This window comes from Cynocephalus volans, chromosome 3 (genome assembly GCF_027409185.1).
Source record: "Cynocephalus volans isolate mCynVol1 chromosome 3, mCynVol1.pri, whole genome shotgun sequence".
In the NCBI taxonomy this organism is placed as follows: Eukaryota; Metazoa; Chordata; class Mammalia; order Dermoptera; family Cynocephalidae; genus Cynocephalus; species Cynocephalus volans.
In genome coordinates this window covers 20,290,661-20,316,464 of record NC_084462.1, presented here as the reverse complement: position 1 = coordinate 20,316,464, position 25,804 = coordinate 20,290,661, and the positions used below count along the sequence as shown (strand labels likewise).

Sequence of the window (25,804 nt, the reverse complement as noted above, 5' to 3'; positions counted from 1 at the left end):
GCTCTGCCTGACTTAGGTGACTATCTTTTCTTTGGTGAGGGTGAATTAAAACTCCACATGGCCACCTTTATATCCCTGAGAGGCATCTGCTCTGCTCATGGCCATTGGGACTCTTCCCCTGTGTCCTTAAGGATGAAATTCATTAAATGGCGTCTGTGGGGTGAGGATTGTGCTCTGGGAGCATGGTGAACCTGAGATGGGCTGTGGGCAAAGAGGTTGGTGACCTTGAGCCAGTGTCCTTAGCTGGGTCTGGAGACAGTGGCAGGCTGGTTGCATCAGGCCCAATGGGTCCCCCAAATCAGGATCTCCCAGGGAGACCCCAGGGCTCTGAGTAGTCCCTTAGCCCTCCAGGGGTTTGTGGTGTAGACAGGTATGGGCACAGCTGGGTCAGGCCCCAAACCAGGAGGCCCCCACTCACAGCATGGTGTGCAGGGTCCCTCCATGGGGATTTCATGCCGTCCTCTCTCCCCACAGGCTGGAGCAGCCCTACTTCAGTGCCAACGCCCAGTTCTTCCAGGCGCTAGGCCAGTGCCCCTCCCTGCAGCGCCTGTGCCTGGTCTCCCGCAGCGGCACCCTGCAGCCTGACGCTGTGCTGGCCTTCATGGCCCGCTGCCTGCATGTTGTTGTGTGTCACTTGTTCACCGGGGAGTCCCTCGCCACCTGCAAGAGCCTGCAGCAGTCACTTCTCCGCAGGTGAGTGGCGTGGCTGGGCACGGCCTTGGGGTTGGCCAGAAGGCCTTGGATGGAACCACCACCCCACGACCTGGTCCCAAAGGGATCTGGGTTGCTGCTCCTCCGGCTTCTCTGAGTGCCTTCCAGTGATGTCAAGGAGTTAAAGAACACTGGGCAGTAATGGAATGAGAGCAGAGGGTTTGGTCTTCTGTAGCAGCACTATATCTCCCTGGGCATTGTCCCGGCGACATGGTGAATGTGCTAGAGCGTTCAAGCCCCTTTCTCCCAAGTACAAAAGTATTCTTTATTTGTCTGCATTTTATCATAAATTTTTCTTTAGTGTATAAAATACAAACCCCTGAATTTGTTTCCTCCCTAACTTTTTATTTTAAAATAATTTTAGAAAAGTTGCAAAAAATGAAAAAGTATTAGAGTTCCCAAATACCTTTAACCCAACTTCCCCTAATGTGACGTTAAGCCGACCCACAGTATGTTATCAAAAGGTGGAATTTGCAGTGCGGTACTTCTAACCAGCTTAGTGATCTCAGAGTTTTGTCACTTTTCCCACAAGTGCCCTTTTTCTGTTTAAGGGTCTATTCAGAGCCCCTCCTTGTGTTTTTTTTTTTTTTTGTGTGTGTGTGTGTGTGTGTGTTTTGGTGGCTGACTGGTACAGGAATCAAACCCTGGACTTTGGTGTTATCTGCACCATGCTTTAACCAGCTGGGCTAACTGGACAGCCCCCTCCTTGTGTTTAGTTGTCTGTCTCTGTAGCTTCTCTCATCTGTGACAGCTCCTGAGTCTTTCCTTGTCTTTTGTGACCTTGACACTCTTGAAGAGCACTGGTCAGTTGTTTTGTAGAGTGTCCCTCAATCTGAGTTTGATGTTTTCTTATGTTTAGATTGAAGTTTTGCAATTTTGGCAAGAAAACCACAGAGGAGATGTTGTGTCCTCCTTGGTGTGTTAAGTCTACGTGGTATTATGATATCTCATTACTGGTGATGCTAACCTTGATCACTGATAAGGTGGTGTCTACCAGGTTTCTCTGCCATGAAGTTACTATTGTTCCTTTTCTAATTAATGAGTATCTTGTGGGGCGATACTTCAAGAGTATGTGAATACCCTGTTTCTCATCCTACTTTGCCCAGTAATTTTAGCATCCATTGATGGGTCTTGTCTTAGTCTGCTCGGGCTACTGTAACAAGGATACCGTAGACTCAGTGGCTTAAAAAACAGACATTTATTTTTCACAGTTCTGGAGGCTGGAAAGTGCAAGATCGAGGTTTCTTTTTTTTTTTTTTTTTTTTTAATACTTTTTTTTTTTTTTTTTTTGGTCATTTTTGTGATCGGCCGCACCGCGCTCAGCCAGTGAGCACACCGGCCATCCTTATATAGGATCCGAACCCTCAGCGGGAGCACTGCTGCGCTCCCAGTGCCGCACTCTCCCGAGTGCGCCACGGGGTCGGCCCAAGATCAAGGTTTCTGATGAGGGCCTACCTCCTGGTTTGCAGGCAGCCACCTTCTTGTGGAGAGAGAGAGTGCTCTAGTCTTTATCTCTTTTTATAGGGGCACTAATCCCATCATGAAGGCTCCTCATGACCTCTCATAACTGCTTGTTATGTGCAGCACGTTTCTGTCCCTCCCATTGGGGGTTAGGGTTTCTTTCTTTTTTTTTTTAAAGATGACCGGTAAGGGGATCTCAACCCTTGGCCTGGTGTTGTCAGCACCACACTCAACCAGTGAGCCAACCAGCCATCCCTATATAGGATCCGAACCCGGGGCCTTGGTGTTCTCAGCACCACACTCTCCCGAGTGAACCACGGGCTGGCCCGGGGGTTAGGGTTTCAACATAGGAATTTTGGAGGGGCGGAAACATGCAGTTCATAACAGAGTTATTACTGTGATATTTGCCTAATGATTTTCTGTTTCCTTCATTCTTTTTACATATAACTGGAACTCTACTGTGAGAAAGACCTGTCTCTTCTCCCCATTTGTTTATTCAGTTATTTACTTATATCAGATATCAGTATGGATTCTTGGACATTTATTTTATTCAATGGGTATAGTCTCTACTCTCACTGTTTATGTTGTTGAAATTATCCCAGATTCAGCCACTGGACTGTCTCTCACATTGGGTCCTGTGCCTCTTGAACATGCCCCTTTCTTTTTTTGAGCTCTTCCTTAACTTCTGGCACTACAAGATGTTCCAAGCTCATCTTGTACTTTTGCCACCCCATCCCTGAAATCAGCCATTTCTCCAAGCAATCTGGTTCCTTTTATTGGAGAGTAACATTTAGAAACGAAGATCCGGGCAGGGGGTGTGCTCATTGCCACTGGAGTGTCTGTCACTGCCTCTAGGTCCTCTGAGTGGACAGAGGTAGGAAATCTATCTGTGCATATGAGGGGTCTTCAAAAAGTTTGCAGAAAGATTCATATTATCTTTTAATTCTACTTTTCCACGAACTTTTTGAAATACCTCCATATTAGCACACACAGAGCTGTATTTATTTCTCTATCTGTCCATTTACATTTATATTAAAAATAAGAAGTTCATACCAATCCCTCTGATTCCAGCCCAACATCACAGAGCTCACTGTAGCCTGGCCCTTCCTCACTTGTAACTTCTTTCTCCGTCAGTGAGAAACCTGGCTCTCTTTATCCACAACACGTTTACCGATTTGTTCCAGCCTGGTGTATGCGTGAAGCAGTTGCAGAATTGCTAATCCATATCCCTGTGAGAAATAAATTTACTCATTGGGGTATATTATTATGTACAGTTTTTTGTCTTTAGCTTCACAGTATGCAGTCAAAATGACTGTTTTCCAAAGTTACATAGGATGGTTCTTTTCTTCTCCACCTCCTCATTTGTAGTAGGTTCATGTGTTACTGTTTAATATTTCATTTTGTGTTCACCCCACATCCTAGTTGATTTTATTTATTTGTTTTTTTTTGGTATGTGAACCCTTACTATCTAGTTCTACGCATCAGTGCTGCACAGATGGGTGCACGTGGAGAAGTGTCCCTCCTTCATCCCTCCTGCCTGCTCCCAATCCCCCTTCTCTCCACCTGTCGCCACCCACCCCTGTGGTTAAACCAGTCTCATTAGTTCTTGTTTATCGCTTCTGTGTTTCTTTTGCACAGATGAGATACATGAATGTTGTCCCCTATCCCCTTCTTTCCTACACGTGCTTTGCTTTTTTTCCTTGATGTTATATCTTGGATCATCATCAGTTCATACAGCTAAAATACATATAGCGTAAAGTTTACTGTTTTAGCCATTTCTGAATGTACAGTTCAGGAGCTTGGACAAAGGGTAAGTAATTCAAATTTATAAATGAAGTATATATTGCCTCAGAAATCCTAATAGGCCCAATAAGTTTGGGCTTGCATTAATGCAGTGGATTGTGCATTGACAGTGTCATGCAGCCATCACAACCAACCATCCCCAGAACTTTCCATCTTCACAAACTGAACCTCTGCACCTACTAAACAATAACTCTCCATTCCTCCCTCTCTCCAGCTCCTGGCAACTGTTATTTGACTTTCTGTTTCTGTGAACTTATGCAAAGCTCTTTTACCTCAGAATTTTTCATGTCTCTGCACTTTGTTTAGCTTTAGAAGCAGTGTTACTTGGATGGTTGTGGGTAAAGGCGGTAGATGTAACTATTTTCTCTTCCTGGGGGCAGCATTTTCGCTCTCCTCCCCTCTGTGGCAGGTCTGGGTCTTCCTTTCTGCTGTTCCCTGTAACCAGGGCCTCAGCTTCCCCTCACGAGCATGCTGTTCCTGGAGTTTGCCCTCTGCTATTGAGCAGGAAATTAGATGAGCACCCAGAATTTGAATTCTCATCTAATTTGAATTTTGGAGTCAAAAGGAAGAATGCCTGGAGAGAATTTGGCTGTGGCAGTTTATTTGGGGGAGTGCAGCATTTGAAGACCTCTCATGAGGAAAGGCCACCAACCAGGAGAGTAAGCAGGGCTTCTGAGAGAGGTTTGATCTGGCCAGGAGGGCTGCAGCTGCCTCCCTAGTTTTCTGTGTCCCTGCAGGTGGGGAGAGCTGACAGCAAGGAGGCCCCAGCTGTTCAAGAGTTGTGAGAAGAGCCATCAGCCAAGAGGTCTCCAGTACTAGGGCTCCTACAGCCCTGCTGCCAGACTTTATATTAGGCTGTTGATTCTGGTTTGCTGCTGGCTTACTCAGGAATAATCCTAGCTAAGGTTTTCTCTCACTGATTGTAAAAACAATGGGTGTTTATAAATTTTTTTTAAAGTTTAGACTGCAGCAAGCTTTTTTTTTTTTTTTTGGCGGCTAGCTGGTTGGTTAGGGGATCCAAACCCCTCGACCTTGGTGTTATCAACATGGCGTTCTAACCAACTGAGTCAACTGGCCAGCCTCCTCAAGCTATTTTTAAGTGAAAGTTCCCCATGGTTCTATCAACTGGTGGTTGGCATGGCCAGCAGACCTGACTGAGCTTGGGTTCACGTATTATTTTGTGATCTGACTTTTTTTTTAACACTACATCATGGATGTCTTTTTGTGCTATACGTTATTGTTATTATTCTCTTTTGGCGGCTGGCTGATAACAGGGATTGAACCCTGGAACTTGGTGTTATCAACACCGTGCTCTAACCAACTGAGCTAACCAGCCAGCCCATGTAAGTTATTCTTTTTTGTGCTTCTTTGGAATCCATGATATGGATGTTGTGGGTGGCTCTGGTTTGCAGCCGTCACAAGTAACCCTGTTGCTGTGGCATTAATTTTCCTTTGCTTCAGACCTCGATTTTTCCAGCTCTGGAACCCAGGGAAGGCCTGGCTATGGCGAGAACATTCCAGCTCAGCCGCTTGCCATCGCTTCTCCACGCCTCGGCGTCTTTGTGTTGTGAGATGGAGCTGATGCCCACTGATGTGCCTGGTTTTAGGAGTGTTAAATGGAACACGGAATCTGCACCGCCTAGCCGAGCAGGCTCTGGGGCAGGTGGTACAGCTGCTGTCCTGCCTCCTGCTCTCTTCCCTGCTGGTGTGCAAAGCGGCAAAGGTTGGTTTTCTCAGGTGCAGCAGATGCGGACAGCTTTGCTCCCAGCTCTGCCCTTTTGGCTGCCAGGAAGAGCTGTGGTACTTCTTCACCCTCATATGCTTGCAGCTGATCCATTCACTGGGAGATGCAGCTGGGTGGGAGGCTGTGGCTGTGTGGCCCAGAGTGGTCACCACCTGTGTGGGTGTGTTCTGCTAAAGGGGCTTTGAGTGGGGCCCATTGGCTCCCTCCTGTTGCCCAAGAGTCATGGGCTCTCAGACCCAGCCTGTACGGGACATTCTCAGCCCTGAGGGGTAACTTTTTCTGCAGAGATGGGACCTGCTTTGGGAGTTGCTGGTTTCTCACTTGTGTGCGCATGCAGGAGCCTTCTCCAAAGCGAAGAACGTTGAGGGTCACCAAGCAGTCCAGAAGCACTGTGCTTGTGACAGCGGCAGCTGTTTGGACCACGAGGGTCTGAACATCCCCTCCTCCCTCACAGGCATCAAGCTGATGAGGCTGTGTTTCCTTGTGATCCTCAGAATCCTCAACACCATGCTCAGGCCATTTGGTTGGACTTGGCACTGGATGCCAGTCCCTGCCCTCGCTCTCTGTTTGCACCATCCTGTCTGCTATGCCTGCGGCCTGCCTGCTTGCCCTCATGGCCCACTGAAGTGCCGCCTTCCCTCGAAGCCACCCTGGCCTCCCTGAGGGCCATGAACTCCCCCCTCTGGTGTCCCTTTTTTAGGGAACGAAGCACCAAGCATTAGGTCTTTGCGTTCCCCTTTAGATAATTAGTTTTTGGAGGCCTGGTGCTCAGTAGCTCTTTTTTCCTTATGCATTTTGTGACCCTGGCCTCAGCACAAGCCGGGCCTGGTGCTGGGCTCGCTGGTGGCCACAGGGAGTGCTGGTGTGGTGTCAGTACCTGGGAGGGCTGTTGATCGCTGATGCTTGGTGCACAATATTTGAGGCCAGATCCGAGGCTTCCTGGACTTCCTGGATGGAAGCAGTGTTGTGCCTCTGTCTCCTTCCCCTCAGACCCCATGTCCCACACCTGGCACATTGGGGGACCCATGGAGTGCTCGCTGCTGACTGAGAGGGATGAGGGTGTTGAGGGTGCTCTCCAGCACGAGGCACTGAGACTCCCTCTCTGTGTTCCCAGTGGGGCACCCTTTCTGTGCTTCTCCAGCAGACATTCTTTGAGCACCTGCCCTGGGCCCCTGTCCTGGCTGCTGAGGGGGCTGTGATAGGGCTTCTTTACTGAGTCCTTCCCCTGTGTCAGGCACTTGCCTCCGTTGTTCAAACCTCACAAAAACCTTGTGAGGTGCATCAGCTCTGCTTTACAGATGGGGAGCAGTGAAGCCAGGAGCCAGCTGTGGAGAGATGGAAGTTCTCATCCAGAAAGGGAAGGGCCCCTGCTGGGTGGTATAAGGGATTCTCTGGGGGCCACTGGACTCCCTGCGAGCATGACTGTGTTAGGATCTCCCCTTCACTCTGAGCCCCCAAGTTCTGCAGATGACAGAGGCTCACAGGGTTACAGAAATTCCTGCACTCCCATAGGCTGGATTCAGACCCAGGTTTGCTGAAAGCCTTCCTCTTCCAGCTGTGCTGGCATTTGGCAGGGCTGAGATATAGATCCAAAGCCAATGGAAGATGCCCCTTCCATGGGCGGCTGCGCGATATCTTCCTGGTGACTTCTGCTACCCATGTTTGGCTCTGCTCTGGCTCCCAGTTGTCTGTCCTGTTGGCTCCACTGCAGGTCCTAGCTGTGCAGCATGGTCTGTGGCAGGCTTTCCAGGTTGGCTCTGCATGGCTTGGGACTGTGGTGGCACTCTACCGGCACGAGGGCACCTGCAGCTTTGCTGTTGGTGTCAGGTCCTCGCCCTTGTCCAGAACAGCAGGACTCAGGAGTGGGCAGCTGCGCCCCAGGTGTTCTTCCGCAGGGCCTCGGGAGGTGGCGCCGTGGCTCACGGGAAGCAGCCCGCCCCGCCTCTTCTTTCTTCCAGGCCCGCCTTCCACCAGGGGATGATGTGAAAGGGAAAAAGCTGGGATCTGTGGTCACTTTTTCCAGTGCCTTTCTTTTTCTCACCCTCTTCCCTGCCTTGAGAGGTCAGAGGATTATTGAGTGAGAGGGAAGACCCGGCCCCTGGCTCTTCTGTTGCTCACCTGTGCCCTCACTTGTGTGGCGTTGAGGTCTCGTCTGTTTCTCCATGACTTGGCCAGCAGGGCTATGTCGCATCTGTTGTCCTGTTGCTGCCTCATCTTGCCTCTTTTCACTGTCAGCTCCTTCCTGCCTACTGCCCAAAACTTACCTTCACATACCTATCAGGATGGGGTTGTGGGCAGTTGTTGCTTCCCGTGGTCGTGCCCTTTGTGGGTTTGGTGCCAAGACCCACAGCTCTGGCCCTACTGGACCTGGCTTTGGGCCCTGGCTCCACCTCTTGGGAGGCAGCTGGCCTCAGGCGCTTGCCTCTGTGTCCTCGGTGGTCAGGCCAGTGTGAGACACTGCTGGTGGTCATGGCGGTGGGAGGTGTGTGGGGGAAGCACTAAGCAAGGCGCCTCAAACAACAGTCATTCTGTTTCTTGACGTTTTGCATCTTGACTTGGTTCTTTCAAGTGCCACTTAGATCTCCGGACCTTTTCTGTCTTCTTGTAGCATTTGGCCCCTGCTGGGTTTTGGATCAGCTTTCTTCTGCATGCTCCCCGCCTTGGGCCTCTTCAGTCACCCCTGCGCCAGGTCTGGATTTAGAGGTTGGGGAAATGCCTCAGTGAGCAGCAGCTCCTTGTGGGCACCAGAGGGTTTTGTGGCCTCTCTGTGGAGCGAGGCAAAGCTCTCCCACCTGCCCACTCCCTGCCCTGGAAATACCCCACATCCTTCGCATTGGGGTGTTCGCCTCCACCTCCCTCCTGACCTCAGGGACACCCTGCCCAGTGGCCTCAGCAGCCTCTCTGTCTGATCCTCTTCCTGTCTCTCTGAGAACCCCCCGAGGTGTCCCGTTATGGTTGAGTTAATTTGGTGCAGCCATCCTGCCTATTTACGTGGGCCAAAGTGGGGAGTGTCAGGACTGGGGCAGGAGCATGTGGCCCTCTTTTGAGGGACCATCCTTCATTCTTCCTCTCAGGGCTGCTCACCTCACCACCCGCCTTGCCCAGATGCTGCTTGCATGGGGGACCCTTCAAGGGGAAGTTCAGAACATTCCCGGTTTTCATGGGTTGTCCCACTTAGGAATGTGTCCTACCAGGCTTTGTGGCATCTGGGGTGGGGGAGAGAGCACTGTGTCACCAGCCGTGGGTTTCTTTTGGTTTCCTACAGGGAGTGACAACAACTGAGACTCTTTGGCCCATGTGGCATCCTGCTGAGGTTAAACCAGCCTCGCACCTCAAAGCCCACAGGCTGGGCTCCCTCGCTTTCTGGTTCTGTGACTCTGAGTGAGTCACTTCCTTCCCTGAGCCACTGTTTCCTACTGTGAAATAGCAACATCTTCGAGGCACTGCTGTACCTGGTGGTGGAATCACCACCAACTCTCTGCCCACCCTGGGTGAATGCTGGTGGTCCCCCCAACCATATGTGGTGGCAGCGCCTTCTCTCTACTTTGCAGATGAAGAAACCAGCTTTGAGAGGTTTTGAGGATTGCCCGGTCTGTGGTGCCGTGTGTGGCCTGCTACACCTCCTTCTAGTGCCTCTGTAATAAACCGCGGTTTCCTGTCCGATCGGGAGAGGCAGTTACTTCAGGGAAGCAGGATGGTGGGGCAGAAAAGACTGTGCCAAAGACTCCCCGGGTCAGGGGCCAGGAGGCAGCTCCTGGAAGGCATGACTTCAGGCTTCTTCACAGTGACCCCTGCCCATGCCTGGGCAGGACAGTGTGGATGGGGCTTGGGAAGGGGCAGCTACTTCCTGCAGCCAGGTTTCTCTGAATCAGGGACCTTAGGGTCTCTAAGAGTCATATCCTGCTTCTGGGATGTTCCAGTTCCTGTCTCCAGACCTTGTAAGAGGGGCCTGAGCCAGGGAATGGATGTTACAGCAGGGCCATTCATGGAGAGGACGTGCCAGCTCTGAAGGTGGGCCGGTGCTTTGCAGGAATAATATACTTCACGGGCCAGATACCTTCAGGGCACCACGGCCTTCCGCTCCCTGGTCAGGGCCCATCCCTCCCAGTAGGTCCAGGTACTGCATGCTGGCTTGTCCATGACCACTGCTGGTTTGTTGGCCCAAGAGGCCTGTTGTTGGAGCTGTGCAGCCTCCTTTCTCCAGAATGCTCAGGAGCCCCTTTCCCCTGGTGGGAGGAGGCAAGGTCCTCTAGTTCCCGACAGGATGGGGTTACTCGGGTCTAACGTCCCACCATACGGGTCACATCACTCTTTGTCTCTAAGACCCATGTGGAAATTCCTTCCCCAAAGTGGTCCTGGAGTGTGTTTCTCAGCTTGGTATTGTGAGGCATGTGGCCCTGTGCTCCTGACAGACACGTTGCCAGCCTCAGGCTCATCCTGCATAACATGAAGCACATGATTGCCACATGTTCCTGGTTTGCCAGAGCTGTAAGCACTGGCTCCTGACTCTGCTGGCATGTTCCTGGTGAGCTCCTGGGCTCAGGGCCACAGGTCTGGGGCCTGTGGCTTGAGGGCCTCCTGCTCAGACGTGCCACTTATGCCAGGAAAACCCAGAGAACTGCATCTGTGCCTTTTGTACAAACATGTCCAGAAGCGAGTTTACAGATGGAGCAATAAATTGTTTAAGTCTGGCAAACACTGAGAGCTTTAGAGTTGAAAGTAGGTTTTGAAAAATGGATTTAGTGCTGTTTTGTAGCCTTAATTGCTTCTAAAGGAGGCGGTTGAAGTCCGGCGTGAATCACTTGGCTCACTGCTGTTTTGTGGCAGGTTCTAGGAGCAGTTTGTCCTTCCTCCCCAGAATGCCCACCTGAATGCACGCCAGCAATTACAAGACCAACGGGGCCTTGCTTCTGTGGGTTCAATGGGGGAAACCATGGCCTGGACTCACAGCTTCGTGGCTGGTGAGTTCTGGCTCTGTGAAGGATACCCAAGGGGCTGGATCTGGGAATGGGCAGGCCTTGGATGAGGGGCCAGGGTGCTGTGGGACACCTGCAGTGACTGCTGCCTGTGGGGGTCAGGAAAGGACCTTAGAGATCTGGACTGTGGCCCCTGGTTACTCCTGAGTGCATGAAAGATGTTTGCTGATGAGATCTCCTGTGGTCAGTGTTGTCCAGGCCACCAGAGGGGCACCCTATGATGGGTTTTGGCCACATCTGGTAGGAGACTTCCTGCCATCAAGGAGTCTTTCTTTGGTGATCTGGGTATAGAGCAGCAGATGGGTCGCTGGGAATTCTCCCATTGCCACCGCAGCCCCTTGTTTTCCAGGTAAGGAATCCACGGCCCAGATCACATTGTGGCTCAGTGGGCAGCCTCGGGTTGTGCCCGAGGGCTCCTGGTCTGTGGCCAGACTCCACATGGGCACGTGCCACAGCAGCACTTGACATTGTCGAGGACCTCCTGGCGCCAGTGGCAGGTGCTCCTTCAGGGAAGATGCAGCAGAGTGGCTGTTTTTTCTTCTGTGACTAGAGAGCAGTTTTGTTCCATTGTTCTCTCTCTACCATGGTCTTTGTACCTCCCTTTTCTTAGGAGTCTCTTGGAGGAATGGTTTGAGTAAAGATCTGGGAACAATGGGACGTGGGTGCTGCTGGCTTTGGGACTCTAGAGACTGGTAACAATAGCTCTGTGGGGCTAACGGTCGGGTGATGCCTGGTCACCAGGGTTATAGTGGTGAGCATCACCCCCCCCTTGTTTTTCTGTTCTGCTCTTTTAATTTTTCTTTTTATCATGGTAAAGTGTCCTTAACATAATATTTGTCATTTATTTTAACCATTTGCAACTGTTCGGTTCAGGGGCATTAATTAAATTTACAGTGTTGTGTACCCATCACCACTGTCTGTACCCAGACTCTTCTCATCCCGAACAGAAACTCTCCATCCGTTAAACGCTGACTCCCCACTCTCTCCCTTTCCCCAGCCCCTGGCAACCACCATCTACCTCTGTCTCTCTGAGTTTGACTACACTAGGTACCTCATAGAAGGACAGTCATGTAGTATCTGTCCTTTTGTGTCTGGCTTATTTTACTTAGCATAATGTCCTCAAGCTTTACCCATGTTGTGGCATGTGTCAGAATTTCCTTCCTTTTTAAGGCTGAATGGTATTCCAGTAGATGGACAGACCCCGTTTTGTCTGTCCATTCATCAGCTTATGGACACCTATGCTGCCTCTGTCTGCTGTCTTTTGAATTGCTCTGCTTCCTGGGGACACACCTGCCTGAGGCTGGGGGCTCTTGGGTAGGCAGTGGGCAGGTTCAGCCCTGGTGTCCTCCTCGAGGCTCCAAGGCTGAGACATGCCTGTTTCAAGTACAGTCAGAGCTGTCTTCAGTCAGATTATCAACTCTCGTGATGGAGCTTGGGTTCTGGGGCAGGAGGTGGGTGGGCTTCTGGAGCCGATTAGTGGTTGGAGGTGCCCCTCAGATGCCCTCTGTGTGTCTCAGGTTGAGCAGGCACATTGTCACTGCCTGCTGCCTTGCTGGGTCCTTAGCCTGGGTCTCTACCGTGTAAGGAGAACTTAGGCTGGAAGCCATGAAGGAGAACTTTCTTGGTTCAGGGGAGCAACCCAAGGAGATTTTGGGGAAAATAAATGCAGCTGCAGACATTAAGCATCTTTCTAGACCCAAGGCAGAGCCAAAGTCAGAATCTTTAGGGATCAGCTTAGAGCTCCACTTATAACCCCCCCCAATTTTTTTTTTTTATTGAATTATAATTGAATATACATATTTTTGGGATTCAGTGTTGACATATGTTGATCAGATCAATATTACTAGTATGTATATTGTTACAAATTGTACTTATTCTCTATGCCCCTTGTCCAATCTCTCCCTATCCCCCTCTCCCTGCCCCCTCCCACCACTGATAACCCTAGATTTCTTCTCTCCTTCTGAAAGAGTAATGGTTACTCTGTTGATTTGTTGCCTAGATGATCTGTCCAATGCTGACAGGTGTGTTCATGTCCCCCAATATTATCACAGAGCAGATGCTTCTTCTGTCACTCTGGAACGGGCTTTGTGGAGAGAGACATCCTCTTCTTTTCTTCGGTCTCTGCTGGTGACTCTCCTTGTGTCAGTGCACTCCAGTGGCTGGTGGACCATCTGTGTGGTGGTTGTGGCGTCTAGCCACTTTCACGGCAGCCATGGTTGTTACTGTGGTGGCTGTGGTGGGCCACCCACACAGAGGTGATGTTTTTGGCATGCTCCTTGGCTCTGGTGGTGTGCCTGAGTATGGGCGGGGGGTCTGGTACCTGGCTTGATGCCCTGGGCCCCTAGGAGGGGCCCCCCAATTTTTAAAAAAAGTCAAATCCATAAATATAAAATTAATCTAAATTACATTTCACCATGTGAAATACTACATAACTATTTGAGGGGAAGTCCAAATTTATATAAGCTGTTAAATAATCTAGTCTATTTTTGGTTTTGACTAATTTTTTTTTTTTTTTTAAAAGATGACCGGTAAGGGGATCTTAACCCTTGACTTGGTGTTGTCAGCACCACGCTCTCCCAAGTGAGTCAAGGGCCGGCCCTTGACTAATTTTTAAATTATAAAAATTATATGAAATTTAAAAATGAAGTACCAAAAGTTCAGTAAAAATGAGTATTAATCTGTGGGGGACTGCTCTAACAAAATACCATAGACTAGGGGGCTTAAACAGCAGACATTTATTGCTCCCAGTTCTGGAGGCTGGAAAGTCCAAGATTAAGGGGCTGGCAGATTTGGTTCCTGGTGAAGCCCACTTTCTGTCTTGCAGACGACTGGCTTTCTTCATACCGTATCCTCACAGAGCAGAGAGAAGGAGCTCTGGTATCTCTTCCTCTTCTTATAAGGACACTAATGCCATCGAGAGGGCTTCATCCTCATGCCCTCATCGAAACCTAATCACCTCCCAAAGGCCCATCCCCAAATCTATCCCATTGGGAGATAGGGCTTCAGCATACGACTTTGGGGTGTGGGGATGTAGACATTTAATTCATAACACTGAGTTTCCTCCCATTCTGCGCTTCTGTTCCCACTTCCAGGGGCAGCGACTCTTACTGGCTTCTTCTGCATCCTTCCACAGATAAGCACACCTGTGTCTCTATTTGTCCCTTTCCTCATGTTTAATCCTAGAGCAGGGGATTCTAGCACATCTCTTCCACGTTCAGTATTAATAGCGCTGCCCCTCAATCCTCTGAAGGGTTAGCTTTTTGTTTTCTGGCGGACTGTGATTGGTTAGACTGAGCCCCACGTGGATTGATGGGTGCTTTGGTTATTTCCAGTGTTACTGTTAAAGCCCCTGCCACAGAAACATTCTCCTACAGGCATTGTGCCATGTGTGGGCATTTCTACAGGATCCAGTCTTAGAAATGGGATTACCAGCTCTGAGACATGGGTTTAAATTGGCCAGTGGTGCCAAAGGACCTCTGGGGAGGGTGACCAGTTTACATTCCCAACAACGACATGTGCACCTTTTTTTTCCTCACTCACTCTCTGTTATGGGCTGAAATGTGGCCCCCCAAATTCATCCGTTGAAGCCCTGACTCCTAGTACCTCAAAATGTGACTGTATTTTGAGACAGGGTCTTTAAAGAGGTGATTAAGTTAAAATGAGGCTGTTAAGCGGGGGGGCTCTAATCCAGTCTGACTTATGTCCTTATAAGAAGAGGAAGTTTGGACACAGAGGTACACCAGGGATGCGTGTGCACAGAGAAAAGGCCAGGTGATGACACAGGGAGAAGGTGGCCATCTGTGGTCCAGGGTGCGAAGCCTCAGGAGAAACCAACCCTGCCACAGGGGCTTCTGGCCTACAGAATTGTGAGCAGACAAATCTGTGGGTTTTTTTTTACGGCTGGCCAGTACAGGGATGGAACCCTGGACCTTGGTGTTATCAGCACCACGCTCTGACCAACTGAGCTAACCGGCCAGCCCTTCAAATCTGTTGTTGAAGTTGCCCACTCCATGGTGCTTTGTTACAGCAGCTCTGGCAAACTAATACTCTAACGTGATGATCTTGGCCCACTGGAAATGTGAAAAACTGGATTACCATTGTCATTGTTTTAATTGTTGTAAAATATACACAACATGGTACTTATCATTTTAGCCATTTGTAAGTGTGTGATTCAGTGGCATTGACAATATTGTGCAATCATCACCACTATCTACCCGAAACTTTTAAAAATGATACGCAACAGAATCGTGTGTCCATTAAGCAACAACTCCCTGTTCCTCCTCTTGCAGCCCCTGGCAACCTCTATTCTACTTACTGTCTCTATGAGCTTGACTTCTCTAGGTCCCTCATATAAGTGGAACCATGCAGTATTTGTCCTTTTGTGACTGACTTATTTCACTTAGCATAATGTTCTCAAGGTACATCCATGTTGAAGCATGTATCAGAATTTCCTTCCTTTTTAAAGCTGAATAATATTCCATTGAATGAGTGGACCATATTTTGTTTATCCATTCATCTTTTGATGGACACTTACCATTGTTTTTGGCTTTGTGTTTTTTTGGCAGCTGGCCAGTACAGGAATCTGAACCCTTGACCTTGTTATCAATACCATATTCTAACCAGCCAGCCCCTGGTTTTTGGTTTTGTTTTTTTTGGTGGCTGGCCAGTACAGAGATCAAACCCTGGACCTTGGTGTTATCAGCACCACGCTCTGTAACCAACTGAGCAAACCGGCCAGCCCTCTTTGTGTGATTTTAAAAGTCATTTGTGAAAAAAATGATAAACTGGGAAAAATAATCTGCAACTCATATCACAGGCAGAGGTCTGATTTCATTAGTATCCTAGAAATTAATAAGAACAAAAACAGCACCATTCAAAACAGGCAGAGGATATGAACGCATAGGAAGGGAACAGCCAATTCTAAACCTAAGAGAAAATACTCCATGTCACCCATAAGAAAAACACAAACTCTGCCGAGAACAATTCTGTTTATAGAAAGTTGGAAAGCAGGCAATGATCCACTCCATTGGAAGCCCAGGTTGTGACTGTCCTTGGCGGCAGTGAGTGGGAGTCCGCTTGAGGGGCTCCAGCCTGTGGCCAGTGTTCTCTCAGTGGGTCCTGCTCATGTGCGTGTGCTCAGCCTTCCACCTCGATCGTGACCCACTTGCACATGTTCTCCATGTGTGTTATGCTTCATTATAAAGGTAACAGCAAAAACAACAGTACTTCATTTTCCATCCAATCAGACTGTTAGTGAGGAAGTGGGGGACAGGGGCTGTCATCTGGTAGGTGGCCGTGTAGATCGTCGCACCTCTGTGGAGTGTGAGCTGGCATCAGATCAAAATCCACACCCTTGACCCAACAGATCCCATCCCTAGGATTTGTTCTATGAGTGGACCTAGATGTGTGGTTTTTACAGTTACTCATGGCTACACTGTTGGTTTTAGTGAAGGTCGACAGCAACCCTGATAAATAAGTTATAATGATCCAGTCACTGGATGATTTGCAGCTGATGCAAGAACAAGGAAGCTCGATATGTCATCATGTTGAGTGTCTTTTAGTGTTGAGAAATCAGGGTGTGTTTAGAAAAAAAGAAGAGAGGAGTAATATACTTCCTTGCTTGCATATATGTGAAATGTGTCTGGAAGGGCATGGAGAAATCTCTGTTGTCATCTCTGGGGTGGGGGACTGGGTGAGAAAACACAGTGGGTGGGGTGGGTCAAGGCGCCTGTGGATTGTTGGAGGCTGTGCAGCCTCTACCACTTGTCCCTGTATCTGGGGGACATGGGGTGCCTCAGTGGGACGACGACAGCCAACATGGGCGTTTGACTGGGCCTATCCTTCCCTGTTCCTCTGTGTCTTTCCTAGCGCTGGGAGGTTGTCAGGCAGAAGCAGGGGTATGGGCTGACTCCAGGAGCTGCTGCTCGAGGTTGGCCCTCGTCCAGAGTTAGCAGGGAATTCAGAAAATATGCCGAATACTATCTCAGGCCTCCCTTGGCATTCGCTGGGCTCACAGGCAGTGTTGCATCTGTGACCTTGGATCCCTTCATCAGCTCCAGGTTGGCCATTTCATTCTTGGCTATCGCCTGCCTTTTTTGCTCCTTGGAGGTAGTTGTTATGGTACGAGTGTCTTCTATAAGATGTCACTTTGCTTTGCCATTAGACCTTTATTGTTGGGGGGAAGAAGCTGTTAACTTGAATTTTTCTCTAGTTTTTCATGCAAAAAAAACCCCCAAAAAACCGACGGGAGTTTCTCAGACAATTGAGCCAGTTCTGCTTGGTGTTCCATGCCAGCCCCTCCAGGGGCCCTTTCCAGCCTCAAGACTACTACAAGGTGAGCAGCCAAGGCCTTGAGGTCCTTGAGCCACGCCCTTGCTCACATGGTGGAGATGGGCTCATGTAGGGCTGGTCCCAGCGTGGGCAACTGGGCAGGACCCAACCTTCTGGAGCCTCTCTCTGTCCTCGGTGCAGCAGGGCCCTCACAGGCTGCCATGGGATCACACGAACGTGCATAGTGTTCTGGCCTGAGGCACCCAGTGCCGGCCCAGTCAGCCAAGGGCTGCAGCTGCCAGTGGTCACTTTCCTGTGGTGGTCTTGTGGGTGATGAGCTGGGAGCCCGGCCTGCTGGCCAGGCCAGTTCTCTCTGCTCATTTGAGATGGCCTCAGGCAAGTGCGGAGTGAGTTTGTAAAGTTAGGGAGGCCGTCCCAGGTCTTCCTTTTTGTTCACTGCTGAGCAGCGTGCTCTCAGCCCCACTGGGGTGGGCCCGTTAACCAGCTTCTTACTGTGGTCCTATGGGGGTATCTGATTCCATTGTAGGTTTGTCTTTTGGGCTGTGAAAACGTTCATACCTTTTTGAACCAATCACCCCATGTCTGTGATTTATTTTGAGAAAACATTTCAAAACGCAGAAATAATTATATTGTATTCAATAATGTTTATCATTATAATAGTAAAAATGAAGTCCCTTCATTGTGTCCCACCAGGGATTTGGCCAAATAAATGTGGGACCCCTGCTGGCTGAGCACCAGCCATCCGAAAGGACAGTCACAGGGGCCTGGGAAGTGCTTGGGTGTGGCATTTGTATTAAGCCAAAGCACAAATGCCATCCTGACTGCGCTGTGATCCCATCTTGTCCGTGCTTACCAAGAACCATAAAGGACCGGCAGGAAATAGAACACGCATGACTCATTTACACATGACTATGATATGTGTAGGCAAATATGTTCCGCACAACAGGATAAAACAAAAGTAAAAAGAAACGGATGAGGGGCCGGGCAGGGAAACGGGAGCTGGCGGGTGGTGCTGCCCTCTTGGGGCCTGTGCCCCATGTGTCCTGGGAGTCGCTGTGACTGCTGCTGGTGCTCTCTGTACATGTGCTGTGATATTTTCTCTCTAAATAAAACGATTTTAAAACAAAAAATTTTTCTGATTCCTGGAGCTCACAGAGAAGGCATTTTGGGTAGCTAAGTTTTTTGGTGGATGCCTGGAGGCCCTGTTCAAATAGCCTTGGCATATTTTTTTTTTGTTTGCTTGTTGTTTCTTTGTTTTTTCATGGCTGGCCTGTGTGGGGATCCAAACCCTTGAACTTGGTGTTATAACACCGACCAGGTAGGCATTTTTCTTGTGCATTATAAACGGCACAGAGTAAGTATAAGTTAACTCTCCTTAAGCTCTGTCTTTTTGAATCTTGTTACATGGAAGACTATAAAGCCCCATCTGAACACCCTCAGACCTATAGGAGGGGCTGCCTTTCTGCCCTGTCCCCCCTGGGTGACCTGCTCCCCACACCTTGGTCTCCTCTTGCCCCTCAGCTGTCACTTCCTGCTGGCTCCCGTGGGAGCCTGGTGGCTGAGCTCGCCAGTGCTGGGTTTCAGAACGAGTGGGAAGCCCCAGTGCGTGGGCTTAAGTGCGTGGTCTCTGAAGATCTTGCCTGTGGCTGGCCAGTGTCCTTTTTTTCCATCTGTCCAGGCTTTGGATCCTGGGAGAGATCCCTCGAAGACACAGTTCCAGGAGGCCAAACTCCTGCCTTGGGCCACTCCCTCAGTCGTGTCCCCTGTCCAGCATCACTGTGCAGGACAGAGCTGTCCCTGAGGCCCCAGGAGGCTTCTGTGGGGGCCACTGCACACTGACATGTTCAGATGCACCCACTGCCTTGGTTCTTGTTCTCTGCGAGTCCAGGTCAGGGATCGCCTTGGATGCCAGCCTCAGGTCCTTATGTTATTGATGTGATTAGCCCTGGTCAGGGGAGCGGTCCAGGAGAGTCACCTGTGGTCAGTCACCAGCCTAGACTGGCTTCTAGATGCAAGTAGCTGGGAGGAGCTTTTTTTCATTTCATTTCTTTCATTTCATGCCATGACCCTGCACTTGGAAGTGAGTCTTCCTCCCCCATGCCTTCCTGCCTTCACTTTGGAGAGGCTGGCTTAGCCACGTGACATCTTGGGCTGCCTCCTCTGCTTTGGCGGGGACCCCAAGACTCACAGCTGCAAATACCAACTAAGGCAGTGTGTGGAGGCACCTTGAGAACCAAGGCAAATTAAAAATAAAAATTAAATAATTTAATTTTACAAATTAAAAATAAAAAGCTGGTAAGTTTGCTCTTGGAACTGTCTAAATCGAAGTTCATCAGGAGTGAACTAGAGATGGAGCCCTAAGAAGGAAGTGCAGTTTAACTCTGGTGGTGGCACCTCCCTGTTGCCTGCCCAGGGACCTCGTGCCAGTGTCTGGAGCGCTGTTCCCTTCCAGCCACCTGCACAGCTGCAGCCACCTGTGACTGTTGGGCTCTGTGTGCGTTCCTTGCTTTGGTGAGAAATGAATCCCTTCCCCATCTTAACAGCAGCTCGTTAAGAGCCTCAGTGAGGCAGCCCTGAGGCTGGGGGAGGCAGGAGGCTTTGCATGCCTGTTGGGGGAGATTTGGTTTCAAATCAAGTAAATTGCACAATAAGTTCATAGGCAGGGACGTGTCTGCTACTCTGCCTTTGAGGTTTACGGTCATAGACATGGCTGCCAGCATGCAGACCGCCACGCAGAACCGGGAGGTGCTTGTTGACACCTTTGTTGGCAAAACATTGAGTCTTATGAGAGCCTTCCTGGCAATGACTTTGCATATGTCTCAGGGGTGGGCTGCAGGGAGAGGCTGGACCACCGTCTTCCTTGGTCCTTTGAGCAGGCGCTGGGGCTGGAGGGGACTTGCCTTAGTTTTGACAAATGGCAGGGTTCTCTGTATGGGCACCTCCTGCCTTGTGCCTTTTGAGGCCCACAGGATGGAAGATTCTGGACATCTTCTGTGCGTTCTGTGGGCACCACTGTGTCCTCCCTTCTGTGGTTAGCACTTGGGTTTCCTTTGTGTTTTGGCCCAGTGGATTGGGTAGGACTGTTGACTTGGCTTTGCTCTGATGGGGAAGGGGACCCCACTCTGGCTCTGACCAGCAGAGGGACTGTGGCTGTCCCATGGGGTCGTGGAGAGTGCAGAAGGAGGTCAGGTCTTTCAAGCTTAGCAAAGTGCCCAGCACACTTGGAAATTGTATGTTTGAGTTTTCCATCTGCAGTGTGGCAGCAGAGCCAGTCCCCCTGCTGGATGTGGTCAGGAGGGAAGGGTCACCTGCCAGTTGTTTGTCACACAGTCAGACAAGCACATGTGGCTCTAGAAAGGCTGCCTTGGTTTTCACTCCTTGCCAAGCCTGTGTTGCTGCCTTGTCTGCCTTGGGGATTGTGCCCCCTTGAGGGTGGTCTGTGGCTGTGCAGGTTTGGCCACCTGTCCTTTCTCTCCTTCCTGGCTATGGGGCCTCGTGTGGCCAGAGACAGGGCATCTGCAGCTCCCTCGTGGCTGCCCCTTGGGGAGGCCTCCCCACTGCCTGGAATGTAGCGCCTGTTCCTACAGGCTGTTCTCTGCCTCCGCATGGCAGGCTGGCCTCCCTCGGCCTCCGACCCTTGTGCCTGGTGCAGTGTGGGGGCCTCCCGCACACCCAGGGACAGCGTGGATGCCCTGTAGGCCAGCTCCTTGTCTGCCTCACCTCCTCCCTTGCTCAGGCCCACAGCCCGTGTCTCAGGGAGAGGCCTGTGAGCCAGTGGGGAGGGCAGGTGCGAGTCCCTCCAGGTCTTTCTCCTGCAGGTGACCTTGCGCATGGGTCTCGCTCTGCTAACAGCTTGTCTCTGGTTCAGTTTCCAGGCTGAGCGGCCTGCGCTGAACGTCGTCATCTTCCCTCTGCTGCATGAAGGCCTGACCGACGTCATCCGGGATGTCCCCATGGTGCACCTGGACGAGATCACCTTGTTTAAAAGCAGAGTGGCTGAAGAGCCTCCAAACCTGTGGTGGTGAGAGGGCCGGGCCCAGCACTGGGCTGAGCTGCCTGCTTCGATCTAAGTCACCAGAGGATGCCACTGCTGCTCTCCGCCTGCCCGCAGGCCCCCAGGAGCCCTGGTTTGTCACAGGAGGAAGAAAGCTGTCTCTCCCGGCTGTCTTGCAGCTCCCACTCTGGCTCCCAGGGCTCCTGCTGTTTCCTCTCACTTTCTGTTGTGAGGACTTGCTGTCAGTGAAGTTTGGGTTGAGGGTTCACCCTCTGGATGACGTGAGGGGGATCAGCTGGGCCATCGACGTGGTGGGGAGTGGCTGAGCCAGGCTGCCCTGCGGGCCTAGCCAGGATGTACTTGCGGCCCTGTCCACATGCCCAGCACACCGGTGGAAGGGCTGTGGGCCCAGGGCTGCTGCCCCCTTGCTTCAGTCCTGAAGAGTCCCCTTGGCTCTTGTGTTTGTGGTCATCCGCCATCCGGGCTCCATGGATGGGCAGCGGCTCATGTGTTAGGTGGACGTGTGCTCTCCTTGCTGAGACAGTGACCATGTGTCCAAGTATCCCCTTGCTTCATCGTGCCATCTGTAGGTGTGACATAGTGAGGGGCTCATAAATTTTATGGCTGCAGATTTGGGGTGCTTCTTCCCATTAACACATATTTTAACCCAATTATGTCTCGGCGACGTTCCAGCCAGATGATGTATGTGGCCCAGCAGGAACCCTCTGGAGCTGGGACTGCTGCCCCGCACCCCCTGGGGCTGTTGAGCCCAAGGAGCAGGGCCTTCTCCTCATGAGAGAGGCCTCCTCACCGGCCACACATGATTCATGGCATTCGGCTTTGGAAACTCCAGCTCTCCATGAAGGTCTGCATGTATTTCTGGAGGAAAAAAAAAAAATACATATATTTGGTTTTGTTAAAATAACTTGAAATATTAAAACCTAGAAAGGATGTTTAAGGCTGGAGTAGTGACCAAATTACCCAGTTTCAGATAACTTCATTTAGCACTTAAAGCTATTCCAAAAATGAAGAGCCACCTTCCAGTGTCTGAGGCCTCCCCTCTGTCCCAGCCTGGCTGCCTTTGCCTTTCTCAGCCTCCTAGCCTGACATACCCTGAGCTGGTGGGCTTCTGAAGGGGCCATGGGTGGGTCCTGGCCACCTGGACTCCTGCCTTTGCCCCTCTTGGTGATGGGCCCCCAGCAGGCCGCGGGTGGCGTCTGGGTGGCTTCCAGCCTGGGGTGCCTTGGTCTCTGCAGGGGATGCCTCTCCAGGACCCCATGGGCTGGGGGTGCAGAGCCTACTAGGCCCTGCTCACAGTGTTGGTGCCCCTGTTGGCTGCCGTCTGCTCTGTCACTGCTGGACCCAGCCCGCCATCTTCTTTGTTTCTGTGGTGATGGGCCCCCACCCTGAGTAGTGGCAGTGTCCCTGAGTTTAACCTGCTGTTAAAGAACTGAGTAAACTGGGCCTTGGGTTCTCAGGGCAAGCAGTTCTCAGCAGCTCTGCCCACTCTGGGCTGAGGTTGTCCAGGATGCCTTCAGATGCACAACTGCAGGGGCTTGAGTACTTGGGGTCAGAGCCCTGGGGGAAACACAGCCTTTGATCAGCCCTCTGTAAACACTTGTCTGTCTGGCACCTCCCCAGGTCTGTCTGGCAGTCTGTGCCCCGCCCAGCGGCTCTGCTCCTCTTTGCACAGGTGGATCTGTGGGGTGTGGTCTCCTCCCTCCTCACCCTGTTTTTCTTGCATGAGTGGGGTCGTCACCTCCTCTCTGGAACACAGGGCGCCCTCTCCCTGCCCCAGGCTGCAGCCAGCGGAGGCACCTTTGTGTCCTTGCCAGAGGGACCTGTCTGCAGGCTGATTCCAAGGAATGCCCTGTACTGAGGCCCACACCAAAGTCTTCACCTTCGCAGCCCTGACGTGTCCTCTGAGAGCCACAAACCTGGGTCCCCTCTTTTCTTGATCTTGCAAGCCACAGGGCAGGGCCAAGGTCCCACATAGCTGTAGGTGAGGGTCCAAAAGGTGGTGGGATATCCCCTCGACCTCACCCATTTCTGAGCATTTCTTTTCTTTCTTTTTTTGGCAGCTGGCCCATACAGGGATTGAACCCTGGACCTTGGCATTATCTGGACATTTCTTTAGAGCTTTAAAATGGCACCTGAAGCCACCAGACAAGGGTGATCAGATTGGGTGGTGTGGGGCTGCCTGGGACTGACCGCTTCTTGTCCTCAAAGCCAGGGGGTGGCTGGTTGCAGCCTGAGGGGCAGGGGGCATGCGGCCTAGGAGGGAGGCAGGTGGCCTGGAAGATTCCGGTCCTTCAGGGGCCTTTGTGGCTTTTGTGTCCTCTCCTTTCCTCCAGAACCCTGGGGGCTTTGGGGCTTGGGTGCCATGGCTTTTGTGCTCTCCCCCTTTCCTCCAGAACAGTTCCTAGCTTGAGTTGTCTTTCCATGAGGAATTTTTCCAAAACGCTGTGACTGTGTTTTTATGATCTCGCCTGGATGGCCTGTTCTCATGAGCAAGCAGTTTTAACCAGTAGCATAATTTATGCCGATAAACAGGGCTGGCTGGGGAGGGGGCTGTTCATGAGAGGCTGGGGGCACAAAGGGCTTTGGAGAGCAGCCCCCAACAGTAGACCTTGTTTTTTTAGTGTCCCCTGCAACAATCCTTTGACTTAGAGCAAGGATCTCCACTGTTTCTACATCCGAGACAGGATTCACCAGATGTTAATAATGTGCTTATTTTCGCTAAGTGCTATTTTGGCACCAGTGTTAATTGCATTTTATATTCTGCAGCATTTTACATTGGGAAAAGAACGCACCCTAATGGTCCCCAATTGGCAGCACCGGGCTGTTAAGCAGTGGACCATATGCTGCCTGCTGAGAGGAGCGTGGTCAGCACTCATGCCTGCGCCTGTGTGTGTGTGTGTGCACGTGTGTGTCTGTGCATATGTGCCCTGTGTGTGCACATGTGTGCACACCTGTGAGTGTGTGTCTGCTGTGTACATGTGTGCATGTGAGAGAGAGATGGGAGGAGGTGGGAAGGAGGAGACCCAGGCATTTATCCCTGGTTCCTCAAGAGAGAAAACCCCTGACCGCCCACGCTGCCCCCTCCCGCCTGTGCGCTCATCTCACCTCAGACCCTTTTGCAGGGTGTGTGGGTCTGCATCAAGCAATCCTGCAGCCTGCTGCACATTACCAAGCAACTGGGCCTGCTGGGTCAGAAGCCACCTGAGGGAACCAGGGAAAAGGTGCATTTCTGAGCCCTCAGCTGTGGGGTCGCTTTTCTCATTTTCATGGGCAGGTGATTTTCTCGTCCAGCCCAGGGAGGCCAGGTGGGGAGCTCTTTACTCTTTTGTACAACAGAGGGGACGGGTTCTATCCCTGCCTGGGAGCTGCCCTTCAGGGGCCCTGTAGGGATACAGGCCTGAAGTCTCCTCTGCAGGAGGCCCTCCGTGGGCCTGTGTGTGCACACAGTAGGGGGTGCCTGCTGCTCAGGCCCCAGGCTGCAGCCACGACAGTCTGAGCTCCTCAGGAATGGAAAATGTGCTGCTCCATCTTGTTGGACAGCCCAGCCACACCCTCCCTTAATTGCTCCCTGTGCTAGGACCCAGAACCGCAGGCCACTTGAACCAAGGGGACCGAAGCTGGGCACAGGCCTGGGCACAGAGCAGTGGGGCCGTGGGAGCCGATGAGGGTCCACGACTGGTGCCCCCGCCTTGGGCTGTGCAAGTGTTGCTCCTGCAGGAATGAGTGTACTCCTGCAGGGCAAGTGGGTGTGAGGATGTGCATGCAAGGGGTGTTCATGTGGATGTGTGCGCGGGTATGTACATGTGTGTTCATGTGCGTGTGCGTACCCCTCACCTGCAGCTGTTGGTGGTGTCCCCTCCAACCCCTGCATTGCAACCCTTTTGTCCATCTCTGTGTGACCTTGCCCAGAAACAGCTGAGCTCAGTGTGTTATTTTAGGGGATGGAGGTGGGGCAAGACCTTTTCCTGGCTTGGGGGTCTCACTATATCTTGTGACCAGGTGCTAAATGACCGTTCTACATGTCACCTGCCTTTTTGATGACTAACCTCCCCGTCCCCATCTGTCTGGTTGAACTGCCCGCATGTGGCTTCGCACGGTGATGCCCGCTCCTGAACTTAGTGTTCACTGTAGCAAACTACATTCTGAGTGGGTATTTCCATGTAAATTTGTGGCATGTGGAAAATTTCAAATAAAGTGGACTTGATTTAGAAAGCCAGGCAGTTGTGTGGTCCTTCCAGCAGGGACACGGTGACCTTTCACCTGTGACCCCCTCCCTGGGCCTGAGGCAGGCAGCTCCGTTCACTTCAGATGTTGTGCTTGGGGGCTGAGGGGTTCAAAACAGGTGCACAAATAGAGACATGAGACCCAAAGGTCCCCCAGATGCTGTGGGGGTGGGGCCGTGCATCAGGACACGATGGTCGAGTCAGCCGGGGCAGGCTGCAGAGGCTGAGTGGGAGAGGCTGCTCGGGTCAGGATGGGATCGGTGGGGAGGGGCGCAGGGATGCCGGTGCGGCCGTGTAGGCTGCGCACTGCACGAGGGCGCCGTGTGGCTCAGATGGTAAAGACAGTGCAAGGCCAAGTCAGCTTAGGTGTTTCCTGGGGACCCCGGGGACAGCATTAGCATGGTTGTTTTTATATTGGTTAATTGTATATATAACATAAAATTTACCGTTTTAACTCTTTTCAGTGGTAGTAAGTACATTGACGTGTGACCATCCACCACCATTCCTCTCAAGAACTTTCCATCTGGCAAAACTAAAATTCTGTTCCCATTGAGCACTAACTCCCCATGTGCCCTGCCCC

At 51.3% G+C, this 25,804-nt stretch overlaps 1 protein-coding gene across 3 annotated transcripts in view; it reads left to right on the top strand.

The window, feature by feature from the left end:
- The window catches only part of FBXL18 (F-box and leucine rich repeat protein 18), a 41,784-nt gene extending 16,588 nt beyond the window's left edge, over positions 1–25,196 (top strand). For 2 of the 3 annotated variants that reach the window (XM_063090877.1, XM_063090878.1), the window contains exons 4-5: positions 475–693; positions 20,855–25,196. In XM_063090877.1, the coding sequence (XP_062946947.1) occupies positions 475–693; positions 20,855–21,011 (376 nt within the window). In that variant the 3' untranslated portion in view covers positions 21,012–25,196. Of the gene's footprint in view, positions 1–474; positions 694–10,546; positions 10,681–20,854 lie in introns of all 3 variants that reach the window. The other variant, XR_010022955.1, reaches the window with a different exon arrangement.
- Positions 25,197–25,804: the final 608 nt, after the last annotated feature.